At 56.9% G+C, this 20836-nt stretch overlaps 1 protein-coding gene across 5 annotated transcripts in view; it reads right to left on the bottom strand.

The window, feature by feature from the left end:
* Positions 1 to 19220, bottom strand: part of RYR1 (ryanodine receptor 1) — a 106663-nt gene extending 87443 nt beyond the window's left edge. For 4 of the 5 annotated variants that reach the window (XR_011498491.1, XM_070498818.1, XM_070498817.1 and 1 more), the window contains exons 1-20: positions 19063 to 19203; positions 14495 to 14614; positions 13417 to 13521; positions 12294 to 12368; positions 12085 to 12163; positions 11811 to 11923; positions 11404 to 11497; positions 10403 to 10496; positions 10182 to 10256; positions 9573 to 9729; positions 9274 to 9438; positions 7498 to 7619; positions 6817 to 7012; positions 3817 to 3952; positions 3639 to 3734; positions 3428 to 3546; positions 2676 to 2809; positions 1921 to 2162; positions 1191 to 1383; positions 27 to 243 (exon numbers count right to left, since the gene is read on the bottom strand). Coding sequence is in view for 4 of the 5 variants with exons in the window: in XM_070498818.1 (XP_070354919.1) it covers positions 27 to 243; positions 1191 to 1383; positions 1921 to 2162; positions 2676 to 2809; positions 3428 to 3546; positions 3639 to 3734; positions 3817 to 3952; positions 6817 to 7012; positions 7498 to 7619; positions 9274 to 9438; positions 9573 to 9729; positions 10182 to 10256; positions 10403 to 10496; positions 11404 to 11497; positions 11811 to 11923; positions 12085 to 12163; positions 12294 to 12368; positions 13417 to 13521; positions 14495 to 14614; positions 19063 to 19110 (2580 nt within the window). In the remaining variant the exon portion in view is untranslated. Of the gene's footprint in view, positions 1 to 26; positions 244 to 1190; positions 1384 to 1920; positions 2163 to 2675; positions 2810 to 3427; positions 3547 to 3638; positions 3735 to 3816; positions 3953 to 6816; positions 7013 to 7497; positions 7620 to 9273; positions 9439 to 9572; positions 9730 to 10181; positions 10257 to 10402; positions 10497 to 11403; positions 11498 to 11810; positions 11924 to 12084; positions 12164 to 12293; positions 12369 to 13416; positions 13522 to 14494; positions 14615 to 19062 lie in introns of all 5 variants that reach the window. The other variant, XM_070498820.1, reaches the window with a different exon arrangement.
* Between the last annotated feature and the right edge of the window lie 1616 nt (positions 19221 to 20836).

Here is a 20836-nt window from a genome sequence, read left to right as displayed (position 1 = left end):
GGAAACCCTTGCAGGGCAGGCAGTACCTGCACAGTGTCCACGGGGCAGGGCACAAAGTCAGTGTGTGAGAGGCAGCGGCTGGGGCCCACCAGATGGGGCCCCCGGGGGCCCTCTCGCCGATACTCCTTGATGGGTTCCAGATGGAGTCGCTCTCTCGGGAGCACAGCCTCATGGCACGGGGCATAGCCAGGGGGAGGGAGGAACTTGAATTCGCCATGGCGCCCACCAAGGAGGAACCGCACCCTGGACGGGAGAGGGAAGCCAACGGTGAGGCAGTTCACAGGGCAGAGTCTGTGCTCAGGGGGTAAGGGAGCAATCCTGGGATCAGTGGAAGGTTCTGGGGAGACCTGAGGTCACTGGGCAGTCATGGGGTCACGGAGGTCATTTAGGAGTCAGGAAGAAAAGTCTAAGTTCAAAGAGGATGTCTGAGGCCAATGGGAATCATGGGAGGATCAAAAAAGGAAAGTGTGGGGCCACTGCAGAATTAATGCGAGGTCCTGGGAAGGCCCTCGGGAGGAGACCCTGGGTCAACAGAGCATTTGGGGATATTGGCAGGTTTGGGGGAGACCAAGAAGGTCCTTTGGGAGGCACCAAGAGTCTCGTGTAACTGTGAGATAACCGTAATCGTCCCTGAATGATCGGGAAGTCATTCACAGAGCTTGGGGTCACTGGGACAACTGAGTTACTAAGAGGTCTTTGAAATAACTGCGGTCATTGAGGGGTCCCTTGGAGATTATGGAGCCACAGGAAGATGATCGGGAGGTGCGGGCATCACTGAGAAGCCATTAAGAGCATGGAGTCATTGGGAGGGTCCCAGATCATCGGGGGGTCCTTAGGAGGGTCTGCAGTCATTAGAAGGTCATTGTCAGATTCTGGAGTCATTTGGAAGTCATTGGAATGGCACAGAGTCACTGGGAGAGTCTGGGGTTATTAGAAGGTCATTGTGAAATTTGGGGGACACTTGGAAGTCATTGGAAGGACATGGGGTTGGGGAGAAGCTGAGGTCAATGGCAGGGTCTGGGTCATTGGAAGGACACTGAAAATGTCTGGGATCATGTAGAGGTCACTGGGACCTTCACGTAAGGGTCTGAGGGTTGGCTTCTGGGTCTTAGCCTCAGAGGAGGCCCCGGAGTGACTGGGGAAGCTGTCTCAGGACAGTCCCAGGTCTGGGGACAGGGACAAATCCTTACTTGACACCAGCCGAGAAGCTGACCACAGGGAAGAAGAGCCCGTCAAGGTTGAAGGCCTCAAAGACGCCCTGCACGGGACAGCCATTGATGCGGAAGGAGATGGACGGCACGCTGAGGTCCAGGCAGCAGCTGACCACGTCCTCAGGGGCCAGGAGGTGCTGCCCCGGGTAAGTCACCAGGCGTGCCACGTGTCCTGCACCAGGGTCACCAGGGAGGGGTCAGAAGTCAGAGGTCCCGTGGAATCAGTGGTCTCAATAGACAAGGGGCAGATATTAGAGGATCTATGGGGTGTGAGTCCCTAAGGTCAAGTGTTCCCATGGAGGGTCCTGTAGCTCTGAGATTAGGGGCAGAGGTCAAGGTTCCCCTGAGGTTAGGATCCTGAGAGCTATGGGATCAGAGATTAAAGTCACCCTACAGTTAGGATCCTGGAACCTTTGGGGTCAGAAGTCAAAGATTAGAGGTCATAATAATCTGGGTTGTTTTCTGGCATTTCTAGGGTCAGAGATCCTACATCTTGTGGGGTCAGAGTTCTGGAGGCTATGAAGAAATGTGTTGGGGGCACATTTCTGGAAGCTCTAGGGCTAGGATCTTGGGAAATGAGGAATTAGGGGTCAAAAGTCGGCCTGGTTTGGGGGTCAGGATCCCAAGATCCCCAAAGTGTGTGATAAGAATCCTGGAAATTCTGGGATCAAGAGTTAAAGTTGAGGGTCCACTAGAAGGGTCCAGGTACCTGTCCAGAGATGCAGCCCATCAAAGCCGTAGGAATAGAGGTCATCGCCGACCCCATTGCCGCCCCAGCCCTCGCCGCCCCCGGGGTAGGGGCTGTAGCCCTCGGTGAGGGCCCAGCCCACCCGCAGGTGGGTGGCCTGAGCTGTCAGGAATGGAGCCACCTCGTCCACCATCACTTCAAAGTACCATTTGCCATACTGCGTGGTGCCCTCTGCTCGGCCCACGAAGATGTTGGGGCGGATGCTGCAGAAGAGATGGGACAGGAGAGCGGATGAGGGAGAGATGGAGAGGAGGGCCAAGCTGGTGGCGGGGAGGGGAGAAAGAGGTACACACACCGGAAAAAAAAGAAAGGCAGAGACATGGAGACAGAGAGTAAGAGACGGAGAGAAAACAGGGACAGAGAGACATCAAAAGGCAAAGAGAGATAGGAGAGAGACAGGGAAAAAGAGATGGAGGAGAAAGCGAGAGAGAGAGAAATGGAAAGAGAGACAAAGAGGAGAGAGGGAGAGGAAGAGAGAAAGAAGGAGAGGAGCAGACAGCGGCAGAAATGGAGCAGGGAGGGAACAAGAGCGGGGAGCCGGCGGGAGCTGGGGGAGAGCGGACATCTGTGAGGACTGGGCACTAAGTCCTGGGGTGGGAGATGGAGGAAGGGACATCCACCTGGGCATGGAGTCCCTGAGTCAGGGAGAGGGTTGAGAGGTCTGAGTTCTGGGGTCAGGGTGAGGTCAGGCTGGGGTCCGGAGGTAGGGGCCAGACCTGGTGACATAGTTGATGAGGTTTGTCTGCAGCAGAAGCTCGCGGCCAGGGAGCAAGTTCTCGGTAATGAGATCTTGGTTGGAGCGCACGGCCACGCCATTGCACACACACAGGGAACACAGCACGTCCAGGACCTGGAGGTCAAGGTCAGAGGTCAGGGTATGAGGGCACAGGGTGGGGGTTTACAGGAGGCTCAGGGTGGGAGGTAAAGGACGATGCATCAGGGTAGGAGATGGAGATTTTGACTGAGAGAAGGTAGTGAGTGGGAGGTGAGGGATCACAGAGAAAGATCAAGGGTCAAAGAGAAAGGTCAAGCGAAAGGCTGGGGGCCATATGAGGCAGAAGCATGAAAGGGTGGGGTCGGTGAGAGAGCACGGGGCAAGGATGAGACTGGACATCAGCAGGGGTTGCAAACTGGGGTCTCCAGGGGCCAGGTGGATAATGTAAACACGTGAAGTGGTGAGACAATGCAATGGGGACCAGTAGGACCTGTGGCAAACTGGGGAGCGTATACATACGCAGCCCACCCAAAGGCTATGAGATTGGAAAATTCAAAAAAGATTTCAGAGATCTAACGAAACACATCTGTGGCCCCGAATCCGCTTAAGAACCATGAGTTTGAGACCCTTGGGTTGAGACGGAAGCATGTGGGAGAGAATCCAGGTGAGAGATGAGATGGGGGAGGGGAGTGAGGGAATGGGGAGAGGTCAGGGTTCAGAGTTCAGGGGATGAGAGGTGGGTGAAGAGCCGACCTTGTGGTTCCTCCCATGCTTGTCCAGGAGGGAGATGATGGACTTGATGTGGTTCTCTTGGATGATGTTCAGGACCTCGGGGCTCTCAATCAGGACACAGTACAGCACCTCCAGGATCCCTGGCCAGGTAGCAGAGTGAGAGAGGAGGTGGCTGCGGCCCTCCCGTCCCCCAAGTCCCAAGTCCCTGTCCCCTCCCTCTGGGTCCTCCTACCGGACGAGGCCTCCAGCCGATCCAGCTTGCTGACCAGCCAGTCCAAGTTGTTGGAGAAGAGGGCACAGTTGGTGCGATTGCCACGGATCAGAGAGGCTGAGGGTGGAAAGAGGGGTCAGACCAATGGGACCGGGGACCTAGGGTGCTCTAGGCAGCATCAGGACTTGGGGCCCCTTACCCAGAAGTTCATACAGCAGGTTCACAATCTCTTTCCAGGACTCGGCTGCCTCCTCCCCTGCAAATTCGGCAAAGTGGGCAGCAGTAGTGTAGACATTTAGGCGGTCGATGCAATTCAGGACCAGGGCAAGCATCCCCTGGGTGAGGAAAACCGGGGGCTCACCACAGAGTCCCAGGCCCTCCCTTCCTTGTCTTCTTGGATTTGCTAGTTCACATGCCTTTAACAACGAGCAACTGTGTGTCCCTAGACCTAAGCCAGCGCCATTAGCTCCATGTCCCCTGCCCTCCCATCACCCTCCTGTCCTCCTCAGCTCCCCACATTGTCCTGTCTGCCTCTGCCCCCAACACAACACATCCTTATTAACATCAGGACCGAATTCACGCTTCTCTTTCCAGCAGTTCTCTCTCCATCCTTTCCACTTCCAAGCACCCCCCTCCTCGTTCCAACTGGCCCGGTTCCCTCTCCGCACCACCCATCAGAGAGATTTTCTCACTTGCCCCTTGTTTTTTTTACATTTTAGTCTTTTGTCTCCCTTTATTGTGAACTATCACAGACATACAGAAAAGCACATAAAACACATTCTGCCAGTTGTCGTTATTCGTGGTACTTAGATTTATAAAGTCCCTGGGAACACTGAATCAGTGACTAGGAACCACGGCTCCCAGGGGACATACTGACAGTTCCTGTGGGTCTCTGCTCACATTTTCACCAGTCAATCAATACACACCCTCGTTTTACGTGCGTTTCTGTTTAAAGACACTTACTCACTACATATAGTGTTGATTCATTAACGTTAAATTCACAGCCAACAGCACTGTAACTGAGCCTGAACGATGCTGATCTGACACACACATTTTCTCTGGGAGGCACATCACAGCCTCCTTACACTTAGGGACACTAGCGGCACCTCACCGCTATGCTCAGGGGCCATTTTAAACAGTGGAATCAGCAAAAAGCACAAAAAGGCAAAAAGTGTGGCGCTGAACAGACCATGAATAGGACACTTGTTTACATCTGGAGAGCTGAACCGAGAAGGCAGAGTGTTGCCTTGTTCAGCCTCAGCTGGAAACATACACATCAGAGGACTCAAATCCTTGGCCACTCTGCACACGTCCACAAATGACCACAGACGTGTTGCAAGTATTGATTTGGGCGCTACAAACAAGGTTTAGCAGGTAGGCAGATTTGCAAGGACAGAATCTGCGAATAATAAGGAGCAAATGTATATGACGTAACAAATATAAGGAACATCTGTGTAACCATGACCCAGGTCAAGAAGGAGAACGTGGCCAGCCATGCAGACTCCCTGGGTGCCCCTCCGCATCACACAACCCTCTCTGTTGGGGATAACCGACGTCCTGACTTTGATGGCAACGGTGTAACTGAGTTTTGACTAGCACCAGAGGCAGAGCATCACGGCAGCGGGCACAGCAAGGTTGGAGTCACACAGACTGCCTCTGCCACCAACTAGTTGTGACTTTAGAAGACCTAACCCTCCCGTGGCTCCCAAAGGGTAAGTCCTCACCAGAGCCTGGCCCTTGTCGCCTGTCTGCCTTCATATCCCCCCTCTCCTCCTCTAGGCTCACACGGCCCCAGTCGCCCTGGCCTCCTCCTATTCTGGAACCTGCTCAGCACACCCCCACCTCATGGCCTCTGCACTCGGTTGTCCCTCTAGCTCCCCCATCTCCCTGCCCCAGCTGTCCACCTGGCTCCCCCTCTTCCCTCAGGTCACCCTCCCTGACCACGCTGTTTTAGATTGCAGTAACCCCACCACTCCCTGCCAGGGCCCTGCTGTATTTTTCTCCTTAGCACTTTTCATCATCTAATATACCATATAATTTACTTATTTATTTTATTGATCATCAACCCTTCCCCCCATGTCAGCTCCAGAAGGGCAGGAATGTCCGTCTGTTTTGTTGACAGCTGTATCCCCAGCATATTTGTTATGTAGATGACTGTTATTTCATCTCTCTGTGCTTTAGTGACCCATCTGTAAAATGGGAACTACAAGCCCCCATGGGGTGATGGGGAGGATGCCACGTAGACAGCGCCCTTAACACCTAGTAAGGGCTGAGTTCAAGGTGATAATAACTACTAGCACTCGTATAGCATCCACTACGTGCTGGGCCTGTTCTAAGCACTTTGCATACACTAATTCCATTCCATAAGGAAGTTTTGTTACTGTTACTATTATCCTTTCTGGGTCGGCCTCCCCCATCAGGCTGGGAGTCCCTGGAGAGAAGGGAGGGCCAAGTTGGAGGCCTTTAAATGAACAAGTACCCTTATCACCCTGTGGAGACGTCAGACCCTCCGACCTTTGTGCAGCCCCTCCTCCCACCCCCTCGGCCCCTCCCACTCAGACCTGGAGCTGAGCGGAGCCCCCAACATCTCTTCCCTTCCTGCTCTGGTAACACACAGACTCCCAGCCCCTGACCCCCGCTGAGGTCCCTCCCTGCACTGCCCTCCCTGACGCCTGAAGACCCACCTCTGGGCCTGCCTCTCTCCATGCCCTGTTCTCCTTCTGTCTGCCCACCCCCAGGCCCGCCCCCAGAGACACCGCCCCCTGAGTCTCGCAGCCTCACTTCGCTCCTGCTCTGACTTCTCCCCAGTCCTTGCCTTCTCTTTGGCCTTGAACTTCACTAGGCCCCGCCCCTCTTCCATGTGAGGGAACAAGGCTGGCCCCGTCTCATCGCTCCAGCTCCATCTCTCTCACAGGCCCCGCCCCTGCTCCACCACGCGCCCCGCCCCTCATCAAGGCTCCGCCCACAAACACAGTCCCGCCCCCTAAGGGCCCCGCCCCCCCCCCCCCCCCCCCCGCTTGTCCCCGTTCCTGCGGCGCCACCGCCTGGTCGCACAGGCCGGGGTTCCTCCTCGAGGCCCTCCACCTGCCCCACTCCTCTCAGATCACTACTTCCCAGGTCCCTCAGGCCCCGCCCCGCCCCTCCAGCAGGCCCCGCCCCTGCGCCCGCAGGCCCCGCCCCTCCCTGGCCACGGCCCCACCTCCTCCTGGAAGAGGCTCTGGCGGTTGCGCAGGCTGCGCAGCTTGCTCTGCTTCTCCTCGTGCTGCAGCTCCTCGGAGGGTGGCTCCATGTAGCCGATGAGGTCCTGCAGGCTCAGGATGACGCCCTCGATGGGCAGCGCCGTGCCGGCCGGCGGCCCAGAGCCCCGCGGCTTTCCGCTGAAGCTGTCCAGGCCCCTGCGGGGACCGCACCCTGGTCAGCAGGGGGCCGGGAGCGCTGGATGTCGGGGATGCGCTGGCGAGTACCCACCCTGGTCCCCGCAGGACTCCCACAGACACAACAGAGCGGGAGACTGAGACGCGGAGAGAGAAGGCACTGGCCCGAGGTCACCCAGTGGCCAAGGGCAGGACTGGGACTGGGACTCGCGCCTGTGTAGGCACAGGGGTTCTTGGAAGAAAGAGACAGGGCTGGGGAGGTCCAGGGTCAAGGGTCTGGGTGCCAGGGGTGTGGAAGTTGGGTGGCGATGGGTCAGGACCATAGCTGTCGAGGTTAGATTAGGAGTCAAGAGTATAGAGGTTAGAGTTTAGAGGTTAGGGGTCTTGTGTATGTTAGACGGGGGTGTGGCTGTCAGAGGAGAGATTAAAGGGATCAGGTGCATGAACGCCAGGAGCATGGGGTCCAGGGGTGGCCTGGCACCCGCGCAGAGTGGGCGGTGGCTCACTTGATGAACTGGTTGTAGAGGCCAGCGGTGCTGTAAATCATGCGGGCAGCCTGGGACTCCTCGTGCTGGCAGCGGGTCAGCGAAAGGGCATCGTCCATGTGGCCTTCCTGGTGCAGCATGGCCTGGCAGTGGGGGGTCAGAGAAGTCAGGAGGGGGCCCTGCCACCCAGGGCCATGCCCCCCAGACTCTATCCCCAAAGCTGCCCCCTCCCCCACCGAATCTCTCTTCCAGTGCCCCTTCCTCCTCTCCCTCTTTATCTGTCTCTGTGGTTTTCATTCTCTCTCTCTTTCCCTCTCTCTCTGTCTCTCTCTGTCCCTCACTGTTCCTCTCTGTCTCTCTCTGTCTCTCCCTGTTTTGCCTGTTGTCTGTCTCAAGCTGCACCCTCTCCACCTGTATCTACTCCTGTAACATCCCCCCCCCGAAAGTTCTAACGGCACCCCAAACTGAACAGGTCCCAGATAGACCCCATGATCGCCTTTCTGGGAGGTGAGACCATCCTGGCTGCCGGCTTCCCCCTGAGCTGACCTCCCCAGAGCCCCACCCAGTCCCCGGGCTGGAATGCCATCCACCTGCTGATGCCTCCCGTGTCTCCCCCTCTGGCCCAGACCCACATGTTCTGCTCATGTATCCAACTGCAGGCCTTATTTTCACAAACGGGTGCCTCCCTGGTCTTCCCACTCATTCACTCAGCGCGTCTATGGAGCGGCTCTGTTCTAGGCATTGGGGGTAAAACTTCAGGGCTCTGTCCCCTTGAGCTGATGCTTCACTCTCCCCGACTCAGTTAATGGCACTTCCATCCTTCCAGTTGCTCAGGGAAAAAGTCATCCTCAACCCTTGTCTCTCTTACCCTGTATCTAATCTGTCAGAAAATCCTGTTGACTCCCGCGTCAAAATACAACCAGAATCCGCCACCTTCCACTCCACAGTCCCACCCAGTCCACTGTCACCTCCCCGCTGTACCATTGCAGCAATTTCCTTCCTGGTCTCCCTACTTCAGCTCTGCCCCCCACGGGCTATTCCCATAAGCAGTTAAGGACCCTGAGAACCTGACTCAGGTCACCTCCCTGGCTTGCTCAAAATGCCCTTGTGGCTCCATCTCAGCAGGGTAAAAGCCAGGACCCTCCTCATGGTTCACAAGGCCCCACACAATCTGCTGCCATCCCCTCTCTGTCCTCATCTCCCACAACTCACCCCTCACTCACTCTTTCCTGCCAAACTGGATCCAACCTCATTCCAACCTCAGGGCCTTTGCACATGCTCTTCCCTTTGTCAAAAGTAGCTGTATGACTATGTACTGCATTAAAGGCAGTTTATTCGCCATGTCTGAGCACTGGGAGGGCAGGGAACAGGTCTGTATAGCTCGCCTATTTTTCCACACACACATCCAGAACCACTTAGGTACTCAGTAATTTGTTGAATGTGACCCTCAGTCTGTCGCTATCTGTCTTTTTCTCTCTCTATCTTTCTCTGTCTTTTCCATCTCTGCCTCTCTGTGTCTATCTTTCTCTATTTTCTGTTCATATCATTTTGCCTCTGCCTTTCCCTCTCTCTATCTCTCTCTCCCTTCCTCCCTCCCCTTCCTCTCTTTCTCTCCTCCCCGCACCGCCCCCCCATATATATCCCTCTTTTTGCCTCTCTCTCTCAATCTCAATTTCTTCCCCAGTCTCCATCTTCCTCTCGGCCCCATCCTCAAATTCGTGAAAGCTCAAGCACGACCTCCCCCCGGCCCGCTTCCTCCCCTGCCTTCCCCCGCCCCTGCCCCTGCTAGGCACCCACCTTCTTCTTGAGCACGCCGAGCCGCAGGGCCTTAGGGTCCGGGGCAGCATAGGTGAGCCACAGGCCCGAGGCCACGTGCTGCACAAAGCACAGCGACTCCCCGTACTTGATCTCCGGGGGGCCCATGCCCTCCACGTCTCGTTTGGGGCCCATATCCAGCTTCTCCTGCAGGGACAGGGGACACCGGTCAGCCTCCCCTACCTGTGCGTTTAACGGGGGAGCACCACCGGGAGACTGCAGGGGGGGCTGCAGTGGGATTTGGGGCTCGGGATAGGGGAAGGCACCCTGACGCCGCTGACCTTGGAGACGCGGAAGCAGAAGGAGGTGGCCTTGGTGTGAGCCTTGCTGGCATCAACCACCATCAGGCCCTGGTCCTCGGTGAGCGCCAGGTACCGCCCGGTGGTGACGTGCCGGATGCGCAGTGGCTGGCCCCAGCGCAGATGGCTCCCGCTCCAGCTGCGGAGGGTGAGGGTGAGGGGTCAGAGGACCCCCAGTCCTCCCACGGACACCACAGTCTTGGTCCAAATCTCCCTTGGGACCCTCCGATCTTTCTTAGGACCCCCAGTCCTCTTTTAGGAACCCCAATCCTCTCAGGCCCTCACAGCTTCCTTGGGGCTCCCCAGATGGCTCAGTGCCCCCAGTTTTCCCAGACCCTTCATTTTCTCCTCCTCCACTCCCCACATTTTCACTAGGGACCCCCTCAGGGGCCCCCACCATCCCCTAAGACCTCCTTTTCCTCCAGGCTTCTAGAACCCTGAGGACCTTCGTCACTCTCTTGGGCTCCCTAGATTTTCCATCAAAACCCTCCAGTATCTTCCTCAGATCTTCCTTCAAGACCCTCTCTCTCCTTCCAGGCCCCCTAGGGGCCCCAACCCGCTCTCCCAGCCCAGCTCCACCCCCCCCCATACCTGATTCTCAGTGGCTCCAGTCTCCAGAGGGAGCGGGCGTGGGTGCACACAGCGCCCCCCTCATAGTGGACAAGTCTGGGGACACAGGAGGGAGGGAGTGAGGTCAGGGGTTCAGGCTGTAGCCCCCCAGATCCCCAACCTCCCTCATAACGCCCCAGCTGACCTTTGCCCCCTCCCAGCCCCCGTCCCCAGCCCCCAGGCCCTCCTGTCCCCAGCCTGACCTGCGCTGGTCGTCACTGTCAGCAGGCGAAATGGTCAGACACTCATCCATGTGTCCGTGAAAGAGGCGGAGGACGTGGCCCCCAGTCACATAGCCTGGAGAGGAGCAAGAGGAGGTGGTCACCCTGGGGCTGGAGCCCCTGAAAGCCCAGGACCAAAGTGGAGTCAGGGGGCCCTGCTTCTCCCATGCGGGAGGCTGGGGGTTGGATAGGCGGGTCTGCGGTTGAGAATGTGAGGTAGTCTGAGGTTTGGGCTGAGTCTGGGCCTGAAGTGGGGCACTGAGATTTGGGGGCTGAGGCTGGGGATCTAAGTTTGGGGGTGTGGGCATGCAGGGCTGGGGCTGGGGGGTGGGGGTTCTGAGTTCGAATTTGGAAGGTTGAGTCAGACGGTTGGGTCTAATGTTCCCTGATGTGGGGGTCTGAGTTCCAGGGATGTGGGGTCTGGGTTTAGAGGTGTGTTGGCTGGGTCTGAAGTTGGGGTCTGAAGTTTGAGGGTGATTTGGGGGTCTGAGGTGGTCTGCAGTTTGGAAGTCTGAGCTTTGGGGCCTGAGTCTCGAGAGATCTGAGCTGTGGAGTTGGAAACTGGTGGTTCTGAGTTTTGGGGCCCATGGGTTTGAGTCTCAGCGTGCATCTGGCTCAGGGCTCTGAGGTTTGGGGGGAGCCGAAGTTCGGGGCTCATGCTTTGGGGGCTCAGCCTGGGGTCTGAATCTGGGAGATGATTTTGGAGACTGGAGGTTAAAGTTGGGGGTCTGAAGCTGGTTGGCTGAGGTTTGGGGCCTGAATGAGGGCTCTTGATTTGGGGTCTGAGTTTGGGAGTCTAACGCTGAGTCTCAGGTTTGGGGTCTGGGCTCCAGGGTTCTGGATTTGGGGTCAGCTGAGATCCAAGTGCGAAGGTCACAATTTGGGGTCTGAGGTACAAGGCTCAGCTTGGACACATCTGAGGGACAATGTAGGAGGTCTTTTGTGGGGGTCCCAGTTTAGGGGCCGGAGGCCTGGGGCCTCACCTTCTTCGCAGCCAGAGCAGATGGGGTTCATGTTCCACAGTGTCTGCATGAAGGAGGCGTCAACCTGGAGCTCCCCACTGGCCGTCGACAGGTGCTGGGGGCCCCCGGAATGTGGCGATCAGAGACAGTGGGGTGGGGGGCAATAGTTCCAGAGTCAGAGGCCAGAAAGCAGGGGTGGAAGCCAGAAAACATGCAGACGGGAGACCGAAAATTAGAGGTCACAGATCAGGAAATGGGAAATGGGGGTCAGAAACCAGAAGTTGATGTCGGAGTCAGGAACCTGGAAATTGGGAGTCAGGACGTTGGGGCCGGAGAGCAGGCAAACCTGATGAGGAGATGGGCTGACGGGGAGCCCCAAGCCCTGGGGGCAGCAGGAGCCCTGATGGGGGAGGCGGGGGATTGCTCACCAGGTAGCGCTCGGAGGAGACACTAACGAGGATGAGGTCATCCCCGACGCGGACCTTCTCTCCTTCCGACCTCTGCTTGGAGGCTGGGTGCGTCGTCCACCAACAGGCCTCTCCTATGGGGGCGAAAGGAGTGTCAGGATGCTGGCTGCCCAGAAAGCTCGTCCCCAGGGCATTCCCTGCCACTGAGCCCTCTGCCCACCGTTCTCCTATTGCTGCCACCAACTCTGCCTCGCCGCCCCCATCCCTGCCCCTAGGGCGTCCCCTGCCCCTGCACCTATTGCATCCTCCTGCAGTCCCACGTCGAAGGCCAGCTTGTCAGTCATGGAGCGGGAGGTGGTGAGGCAGCTCAGATACTAGGGTTGTGGAGTGGGGGGAGGGGGGGTGTCAGTCTCCTCCCAGCAGGCGCTGCGCTCCCTGCCCCCTCCCCACGCCCCCCCCCCCCCCCCCCCCCCCCCCCCCCCCCCCCCCCGCTGGTGCACTCACCATGCCGCTGTGCGCATGCCGCAGCAGGATGGCATGGCCGTACAGCAGTGTCCTGTGTCCCCCGCCCTGGGACGACTGTAGGGGGAGGGAGGGCACAGAGTCAGCACAGACCCCCCAAGACATCTGGCCTCTCCCAGGTGGGAATATGCTCCCCACAAAATACCATGCTCAGGCCTGGCCGCAAGGAAGCCTCAGCTTAGACTGCAACAGATTCTCTGCCTCAGTTTCCCCACTCGTGGAAGCAGGGGCTGAGAAGCCTGTGGATGGGGTATTTTATATTTCCCAAAGCCCACTCTGTCCTCCCTGCCTCCTTCACCTCGTTCACCAGGCCCCAGAGTCACTCAGGGAGTTTGGACCGCTCCTTTGGGTATCTGGGAACACTTGGGGGCGCCCTAGTATCTCGTGTCCCATGGATTTCAACCCCCCCCCCCCCCAACCCGTCATAACACTGCTGAGCTGCAGGCAGTGTGCCCTGGTACAGACTAACTCATTGTTAAATATTTGAGCATCACCCGTGGGGACCCGTCCTGGGCTGCCACACACACCGAGCACCAGGACACCCAGCCCCTCTTTGTGGGGGCGATGCCCGGTCGCCTGATGGCATCATGCCTCCCATCCCAGCTCTCACATGCCCATGCTCTGAGGGGGCCATGTGATGAGGCCACTTGATCACATGGCGGACCCACTCCTGGACCGGAGGGGACCCACAGTGGGGGTGGGGGAGGGGAGTGGAGAGGTCCCATGCGGAGAAGAGCTGGGATCGGGGCTGAGGGAAAGGATGGGAAAGAGGAGAAAGGAGCAGGTGGGGGGGACGGGGGCTCTGAAGCCCCCACCTCCTTCCTTCCTGCCTTCCTGCCGGGCCTGTTCTGGGCTCCACAGCTCCTGACACCCGGGGTGGGGGGACTCCAGCCCCTGTGTGCAGGATGTGGGCCCAAGAGGCAGACCTGGGGTCAGGAGAGGTGGGAAGGACAGGTGACACCCGAGGCCAGACCTACCCACTTATCCAAATTGAGGGCCTGTTGGGGGCGGGGCAGAGAGAGGAAGAAGATCAGATGGTAAACGAGCCCCAGGTCCCCGGGCCATCCCGGCCCCAGGGCCCCACTCGCCGGAGCGGGAGCCTCACCTCCACGCCGGCCTCCACCGTGTTAGCCAGCATCTCCTGCAGGGCTCGGACCGACAGAGACTGCTCCAGGACGAAGCAACAGATGGCCAGATCGGGGGGCACATTCTGGGGGGGGGGGGGAGATGTGAGGCGGGGCTGAGCTGGCGCACCCCCTGCCCCTGGTCTAAACACCCACACCCCTTAGAGACCTAGATCTGACCCCAACCCCCCAAGAAGCCCTGCCCTCTGCCACCCGCTTCAGACACCCTGCATCCACCCCATTGCAGGAAACACCTCTGCCTCGGCTCCTCCCTCGAACACCTAAAGCCCACCTGAGCCTCACGGAAGCTTCCACCCTCCCCTTCCCACTCGGGTACCCCACGCCCCACCTAATGGCATAGGAAGCCCCGGGCCGTGCCTCCCGCCTCAGACACGCGGCACCGCCTCCAACTCCAGGGGACTCCTCTGTGCCCTCCCTGAGAAACCCCAATCTGTCCAGTCCCAAAGGAAGCCTCAGGCGTCACCAGGGGACAGTCCCAGCACCTCCTCCTCCCTCAGACACCTGGGGACACTGCTGCAAAATCTTGGCAGGGTCCAACCTGACGCCTCCCCCTCAGTCTCCCACCCCCTCACCTCAGACTCCCAGACGCCCTCCTCTTGAATCCAAGACCCTCTGCCCGCCTTGGACTCCACGTCCCCTCCCTCTCCTGCTCCCCACCCCCAGGTCACCTCCTCTCTCAGACCCTGCGTCCACCTCGCCCGAGATCCCAGGCTCCCTCCAACTTGAGCCTCCAACCTCCTCCTGAGTCAGCCCCCTGCTAGCATCCCCCTGCGCCCCCACCCCAGGCCCTTTTGCCTTAGATTCAGGGCCCGCTGCCCCTGAGACACCTGCCTCCTGAGACACCTGGGACCCCTGCCCTCCGTCCTCAGTCTCCCACGCGTACCCACCTTGGACCCCCCGCCCCCTTTCCCTCTTAGCCCCCTCCCTGCTTTCTCCCCTGTCAGCATCCGCTCTCCAGACTCCTGGACCCCTCTTCTTTGGACCCCAGACTCTCCACCCCTTGGCCGACCCCCTCCCCGGCCTCCGTCCAGCACACACCTGGGCGTTGCTGGTGGGCTCCAGGAAGCAGAGGCGATTGCCGAAGCCCTCGGCGGCCAGGCAGAGCTTGAGCTGCTCCTTGAGCACGGTGGCATTGCACTGCAGGACCACCTCGTCATCCTGGGGGCGGGACCCAGGGGTCAGAGCATCCCGCCGACGGCCCGCCCTCCTCCTCGTGAAGAAGATAGAGCTGATAAACCCCACCCTCGAGATTTATCCAGCCAGGGCCCATGCTGGGCACTCTACACACTTCTAACATCCCCCTGAGATAGGAGCCAGTGTCACCCCATCTTAAAACGGGGAAACTGAGGCTCAGAGTGGACATGGCTTGTCCAAGGCCACCCAGCTGGTAAGAGGAGGACCTGGGATTTGAACCCAAGTCTGGCTGGCTCTAGAAGTCTCCCGGGGAGGGGGTGTGCTGCGAGGTGAACCATCAGAGGGCTACAAGCACCTCGAGTTAAGCAGCTTTTAAGCCCAGCCTACTCTGATTTCTCTTTTGTTCACTGTTGTCACAACAGTTGTCATTGGAGGGCGCTTTCCAATGACACCTGGATGCAGTGCTGGGGCCTGGGCTGGACCCTGGACGGGGGAAATGCCATAAAGGGCAGCGTCGCGACCACTGGTGAAGGCTGAATCAGGACCCTGGACGAGATAGTGGGGTCAGAGCTTACTGAATGTCCATGTTGATAAGTGTCCCTTGGTTGGCTAAGAGACGGCCCTGGTTTTTAGGAAACAGACACTGATGTCTTTAGGGGTGAGGGTATCATGTCCATGACTTACTCTCAGACAGTCCAGGAAAAAAATAGACAGAGAGAAGGAGAGAGGAAAGGAAGGTAAAGCAGACGTGCCAACTCCTAACATTTGGGGGAAATGACCGCAGGCCATATGGGAGTTCTTTGAATTAACCTTGCAACTTTTCTCTAAGTTTGAAATGATTTCGAGATTATAAATTAAAATTTTAAGTAAAATAAAAGCATTTTCTATGTGCTGGGTCCCATGCCAAGCACTTAACATGTATTAACTCATTTAATCCTCACAACAAGCCTCTGAGGTTAGTCCTATTATGTGAGCCTGTGGAAACTGAAGCCCAGAGAGGTGAAGTAAGTTGCCTGAGGTCACACAGCTGGCATACAGCATAGCTGGAATTTGATCCCAACACTGTGGCTCTATATGCCACCCTCTTAGAACACTAGCCTGCCTCTTAACACATTAGTATAGTAGCCCATGTCTACATTTACAACTAATATAAATGTACATGGGAGAGCACTCAACATTTTTACTTATAGCAGTCTCCATCAAAAATGAAGGGGTTAGGCATCCAGCCTGAGGTCACACAGCCTCTAGCCCTCCCAGCATATCACACAAACATGTCCCACTCCTGGGCTTTGACCCACACAGGCAGCCCTCAGTCTGTCCATCCAGCCGGGGAGAAGAGAGGCAGGTCTGACCCGCTGGCAGGAGGCCCCACAGTGGTTCTGGCCTGAACCCCCAACGCCGACGTCCAGGCACGTGCCGTGCGCTTGTGTATTTATAGGAATCGTATAGCTTGCATTTATCCAGCACGTACTGTCTGCTAGGCCTTCTGCTCAGGACTCTACATTCATCAGACAGGCACTTATTGAGCATCTGCTATGGGCCAGGCACTGGACGTAGAGCAGTGGATCAAGGGGACAGAATCCCCGTCCTCCTGGAGCTGACATCCTCGTGCGCGACACGCAATCAACAGTGAATAGATTCATCACTTTGATATCAGGGATAAGCGTCATGGAAAAAATAACCCAGGGTGCCGTAAGAGAGTGACTTTTGGGGTAGGGATGACATCAGTGAGGGGGTGAAGGGACAGCCTCTCCAAGGAGGTGACATTTGAGAAGAGCCTTGTCCAAATAACGAGAAGGAATCAGGTCTGGCCATCTCTGGGGGAAGCATGCTCCAGGAAGGGGGGGCGGCCTGTGCAAAGGCCTGGGGCCGAGGGTGTTGGGGTGGCGAGGGAGACAGGAGGGTGGCAGGAGCAAGGGGGGAGGTGGGAGGAGAGGAGCTCAGAGGAATATTTGCATGGACCACTTGAATCTGACGGTACCTATTTCTGTCCCCACTTTCCAGATTAGGAAACTGAGGCTCAGAGTGAGGAAGCAGGCAATGGCCAAGCCAGATGTAAACCAGACACAGGGGGCGGGTCACTACCCAGTGATTCTCAAACTTTCTCCTGCATCAGATTGAAGGGGGTGGGGGTCTGGTTAAAAATGCAGCTTCCTTGCTGGCCAGTCCCCCCGCCATGACACCAGAGCCGGACCCAGCGGATCTGGCTGAGCAGGGAGTCTGTGCCATTAACCAGCCCCCAGGGGTTCTGACATGAGGAAGATTGGCACAGATGTTAGCTCAGGGACCCTCTTCCTCAGCAAAAAAAGAGCAAGATTGGCAACAGGTGCTAGCTCAGAGCGAATCTTCCTCACCAAAAAAAAAAAAAAAAAAAGTGTGTGTGAATGCACCTAATTTGCCCATTATACCATGAATGGGAGGCAACTCCATGTCCATCAGCAGGTGAACCGATAAACAAATTGTGGCATATTCCCTCGATGGAATACTACTTGGCAACAAAAAGGAGTGAACTCTTGATACACGCTACATGGCTGAATATCAAAAATATCACGGTGAGAAAAGAAGCAAGAGAGATGAGCACACAGTATATATGAAACACTAGAAGTGACTAATGGAATCTGTGGTAACATAAAGCACATGGGGGCAGGTGACTACTGCCAAGAGCAAGAGGGAACTTTCTGGAGTCCAGGAAACGTTCTACGTGTTGACTATGATGGTGTTTACACAGGCGTGCACAGTTTGTCAAAACTCACTGGGCTGTAACGGCTAAAATGGGTCCAGCTCATTGCATGTCAATTATACCTCAAGAAAGCTTATTTCTCATAATACATGTGTGTATGTGCATATACTGGGTTGCAATATAAAATATATTTATTGCTGGTGGCAGGACGTCCAAAAAGTTTGAGGAAACCACCACAAAACCTCAATAAAATGCAGGAAAACAGACCCAGACTGGAGCCAAGAGCTGCCAGGGTGAGGCCTCTAGAACCCGGCACTGGCCACATTGGCAAGTCTGAGCCCACTTTTCCTCTTGTGAAAGCACGGAGGGCTAGGCCCAGGGGCATCCAGAGATGACACTTCCTGGCCTTGACCTTGGGCAAGTGACTGACACTCAGGCCTCGGTTTCCCTCAGATCTCACAGGGAGATAAAGATAGGGCCCTACCTCAGAAGATAGGGCAGCGAGGATATAATTAGATGCCTCAGGAGGCTGAGGTCCTGAGCACGGGGCCTGACGTAGAGTGGCTGCTCAGGGGCTGATGGCCATGGTCATGGTCTTATTAGGGCCAGGGAGGGGGGAGAGCCCAACCCATGGTGTCTGCTAAGGGGCTGGAGCTGGGGCAGGAGTCCACGCTGAAGCTAGGCCTCCTCCCATGGCCGAATGTCCAGCTGTCGCTATCCCTCACTACCAGCCCCAGCTGTTTGTTCCTCCCTCCCCGGAAACCAGACCCGGCTCACCAGGGTCCTATTCTGGGGCCGGAATGCTGTGTCAGCATTTCCCAGGGCTGGGAGGGGGAGGGGAGGGGCTAATGCAGGGTCAGCAGACCTGGCCCAGAAGAGAGAACATCCCCTGCCACCCTCACAGCCCCACACCCGGCTCAGCCCCTGGGAAAGGGAAGCCACTAGGAAAAGTGGGCAGGACTCCTCCCCCTCATCGTCTCCCTGTCCCCTGCCCAGGCCCCAGAAATGTGGGCTATTCTGGGAGGGCCACCTGTTGTTCCAATTCCCATCCCTGCCCCCCCAGCCGAGGATCAGAGACGCGGAGCTAGATGGGCAGAGCGAAACGCAGAGGGCCTGAAGTCAAAGAACAAAGACAGAGACAGAGACAGGGAGACAGAGAGAGATAGAGACACAGAGACAATCCAAAGAGACCGATAAGCAGAGACACCACCCAGAGACCATTAGGAGCCATATTTGACCCTCTTCCGTGAACCCCAGGACGGAAAGAAGAAGATCCAGAACCAGAGGGACCCCAGGAGACCCTCAGGGCTGGGAGTTCAAAGGAGTTGCGTCCTCCAGCCCACCCCAGCCCCCTTCCCAAGAACTTAAATAGGCCAGAGTCTGGAGCAAGAAGAGAATTAGGGCTGGGTGGGGGCAGGGGGGACGGCTAAATTAAGCTCAGGAACTAGAACCACCTTCCCCAAGTGTCTGCGTCCAGGATGGCGGGAGGGGGTGCTCCCTCAGCGGTCCCCTTTCTCCGGGACTGATCGCTAATGTCAGAAGAAAGGGTAGCCAAAGAGCCCCCTCTCCGTCTTTGGCCCCTAATTCTGCTAATTCTCTGTGGTGAGAAAGGTGGGGGAGACTAAGAGAGATAGACATGGAGAAAGAGAGAGTGACAGTCACCCAAAGGGACAGAGGAAGAGACTCCGAGTCTCAGACCACCAGCAATCAGGACAGAGACATCCAGAGACAGAGAGACACTCAGAGGGTCCCCAGAGACAGCCCCAGAGACCCCTAACACAGAGATACGCACCGTTCGCAGAAACTGGACCTCATCCTCGCCCTCTGCTCCGTCACCCATGATGTCGAGGCCCGAGAGGCCGGGGCTGAGGTCGGGGAATAGGAGGAGGGGGCCGCGGGCTGGGCGGGCGGGCGGGCGGGCTGGGGGCGGGCGGGCGGGCTGGGGGCGGGCTGGGGTCGGAGACCTCTGGGGACGCCTGAGGCCCCCCGCGGAGTAGATGGAACTGCGAGGAGGATGCGCGTGCTGGACAGAGCTGGACGGAGGGCCACGCCCCCCGGTCCCTATTGGGCCCGGACGGCACCGGCCACGCCCCTCGCCGGAGCCCCGCCCACAGACCCTGGACCTCGGCCCGGGGTACGAGTGGAGGGTGGGGCGGCGTAGGGGGCGTGTCTAGAGGGTAGCTGCCCTCCCCCCACCTCCGCGGTGTGCAAGGCGCCGTCATTCTCCCATTTCTCAGAGGGCAAACTGAGGCTCTGAGCTGGGGAAGCCCCTGCTTGACGTCATGCGGCAGAGCCAGATGCGCACCAGGTCTCCCGACTTTAAAAGTTATTAAAAGCAAAGTCTCTGAGCCAGCCTGGACCCGAATCCCAGCCTTGCCCCTCACTTGGGGGGCAAGTCACTTCACCTCTCCGTGCCTCAGTTTCCCCAACTGGTAAGGAGGATTTTAATAGCACCTATCCCCCAAGGTTGTTGCAAGGATGAAATGAGATAATTTATTTATCTTAATTTAGCTCTTAAAACAGCACCAACACCTAGTAAATGTTATGTTAGTGCTGCTATCGTCATCCTCCTCCTCATTATTATGAAAACTGATGAGGCAGGAATCCTCGTGGTAGCAGATGCCTTTTGCGCGCCTGCTGTATTTCAGGCCCTGAGTTAAGATCTTTTTACTGCATCTCATTTAGTTCTTGCTAACATAACGATAATCTTGCTAATGATTCACGTTGTTTAGAGAGGCAATAAAAATGTGTGGTCCTTGCCATGTATAGTTTTAAGGACATGACTGGAATAAACAATATATTTCTCACAACAATCTTGTCAAGTCTGTCCTCTTAGGGTGCCCGTTTTACAGATGAGGAAAGCCGAGCACAGAGAGGTGGAGTAACTTGCCCAAAGTCACACAGAAACTGAGCCAAGGATTTGAACCCAGAGCCAAGGTTCTTAACCATTCCGCTTTACTGTCTTGCTATTTGCATAAAATCTCCAAATTATAACAAAACTCACTTCCCCACGGGGCCAGAGCCCGCCTCCCAGAGTTCTAACCCACCCTTTCTCCAAGGGCCGCTTGAGCCACTAAGGGCCACTGGCTGGGCCACCTTTTATGCAGATGAGCGCCCTGGGCTTTGTAAATAGGAGAGTCCTGGGAGGTAGTCAGCTCCTTTTGGCTCCTGGCTGCCCCGGGCTGGAGGAGGTGCTGGCTCCCGGGGGCTCAGGCTGGGGGCCTCTGCAGTTCCTTCCTTAACACAGGCGGCGGCGGGGCCTGGAGGCCCAAATCGCGACACCCCACACACACCTGGGCCTCCTGCCAGGCAGGCACCTTCATGCCTCTGGGCCTCAGTTTCCTGTCAACTGGGTTAATCTGGTATGGTCGCCATCTCCTGGGTCGGGGCGGTACAGGGGAAGATTCCATGAGGAAACTGACTAGAGATGACCCCATGGTGACTGATTGATTCAGGGATCTATTAAAATTATTATTATTAACATGTAATGGTATCTACTACATTCCACAAAACAATATCTCACAGCTCAATAAAATTATAAGAAAATGTTATTAAATGTATAATAA

The sequence above is a fragment of the Equus asinus genome, chromosome 26 (assembly GCF_041296235.1).
Source record: "Equus asinus isolate D_3611 breed Donkey chromosome 26, EquAss-T2T_v2, whole genome shotgun sequence".
Lineage (NCBI taxonomy): Eukaryota > Metazoa > Chordata > Mammalia > Perissodactyla > Equidae > Equus > Equus asinus.
This window is presented reverse-complemented; position numbering and strand designations above follow the sequence as displayed.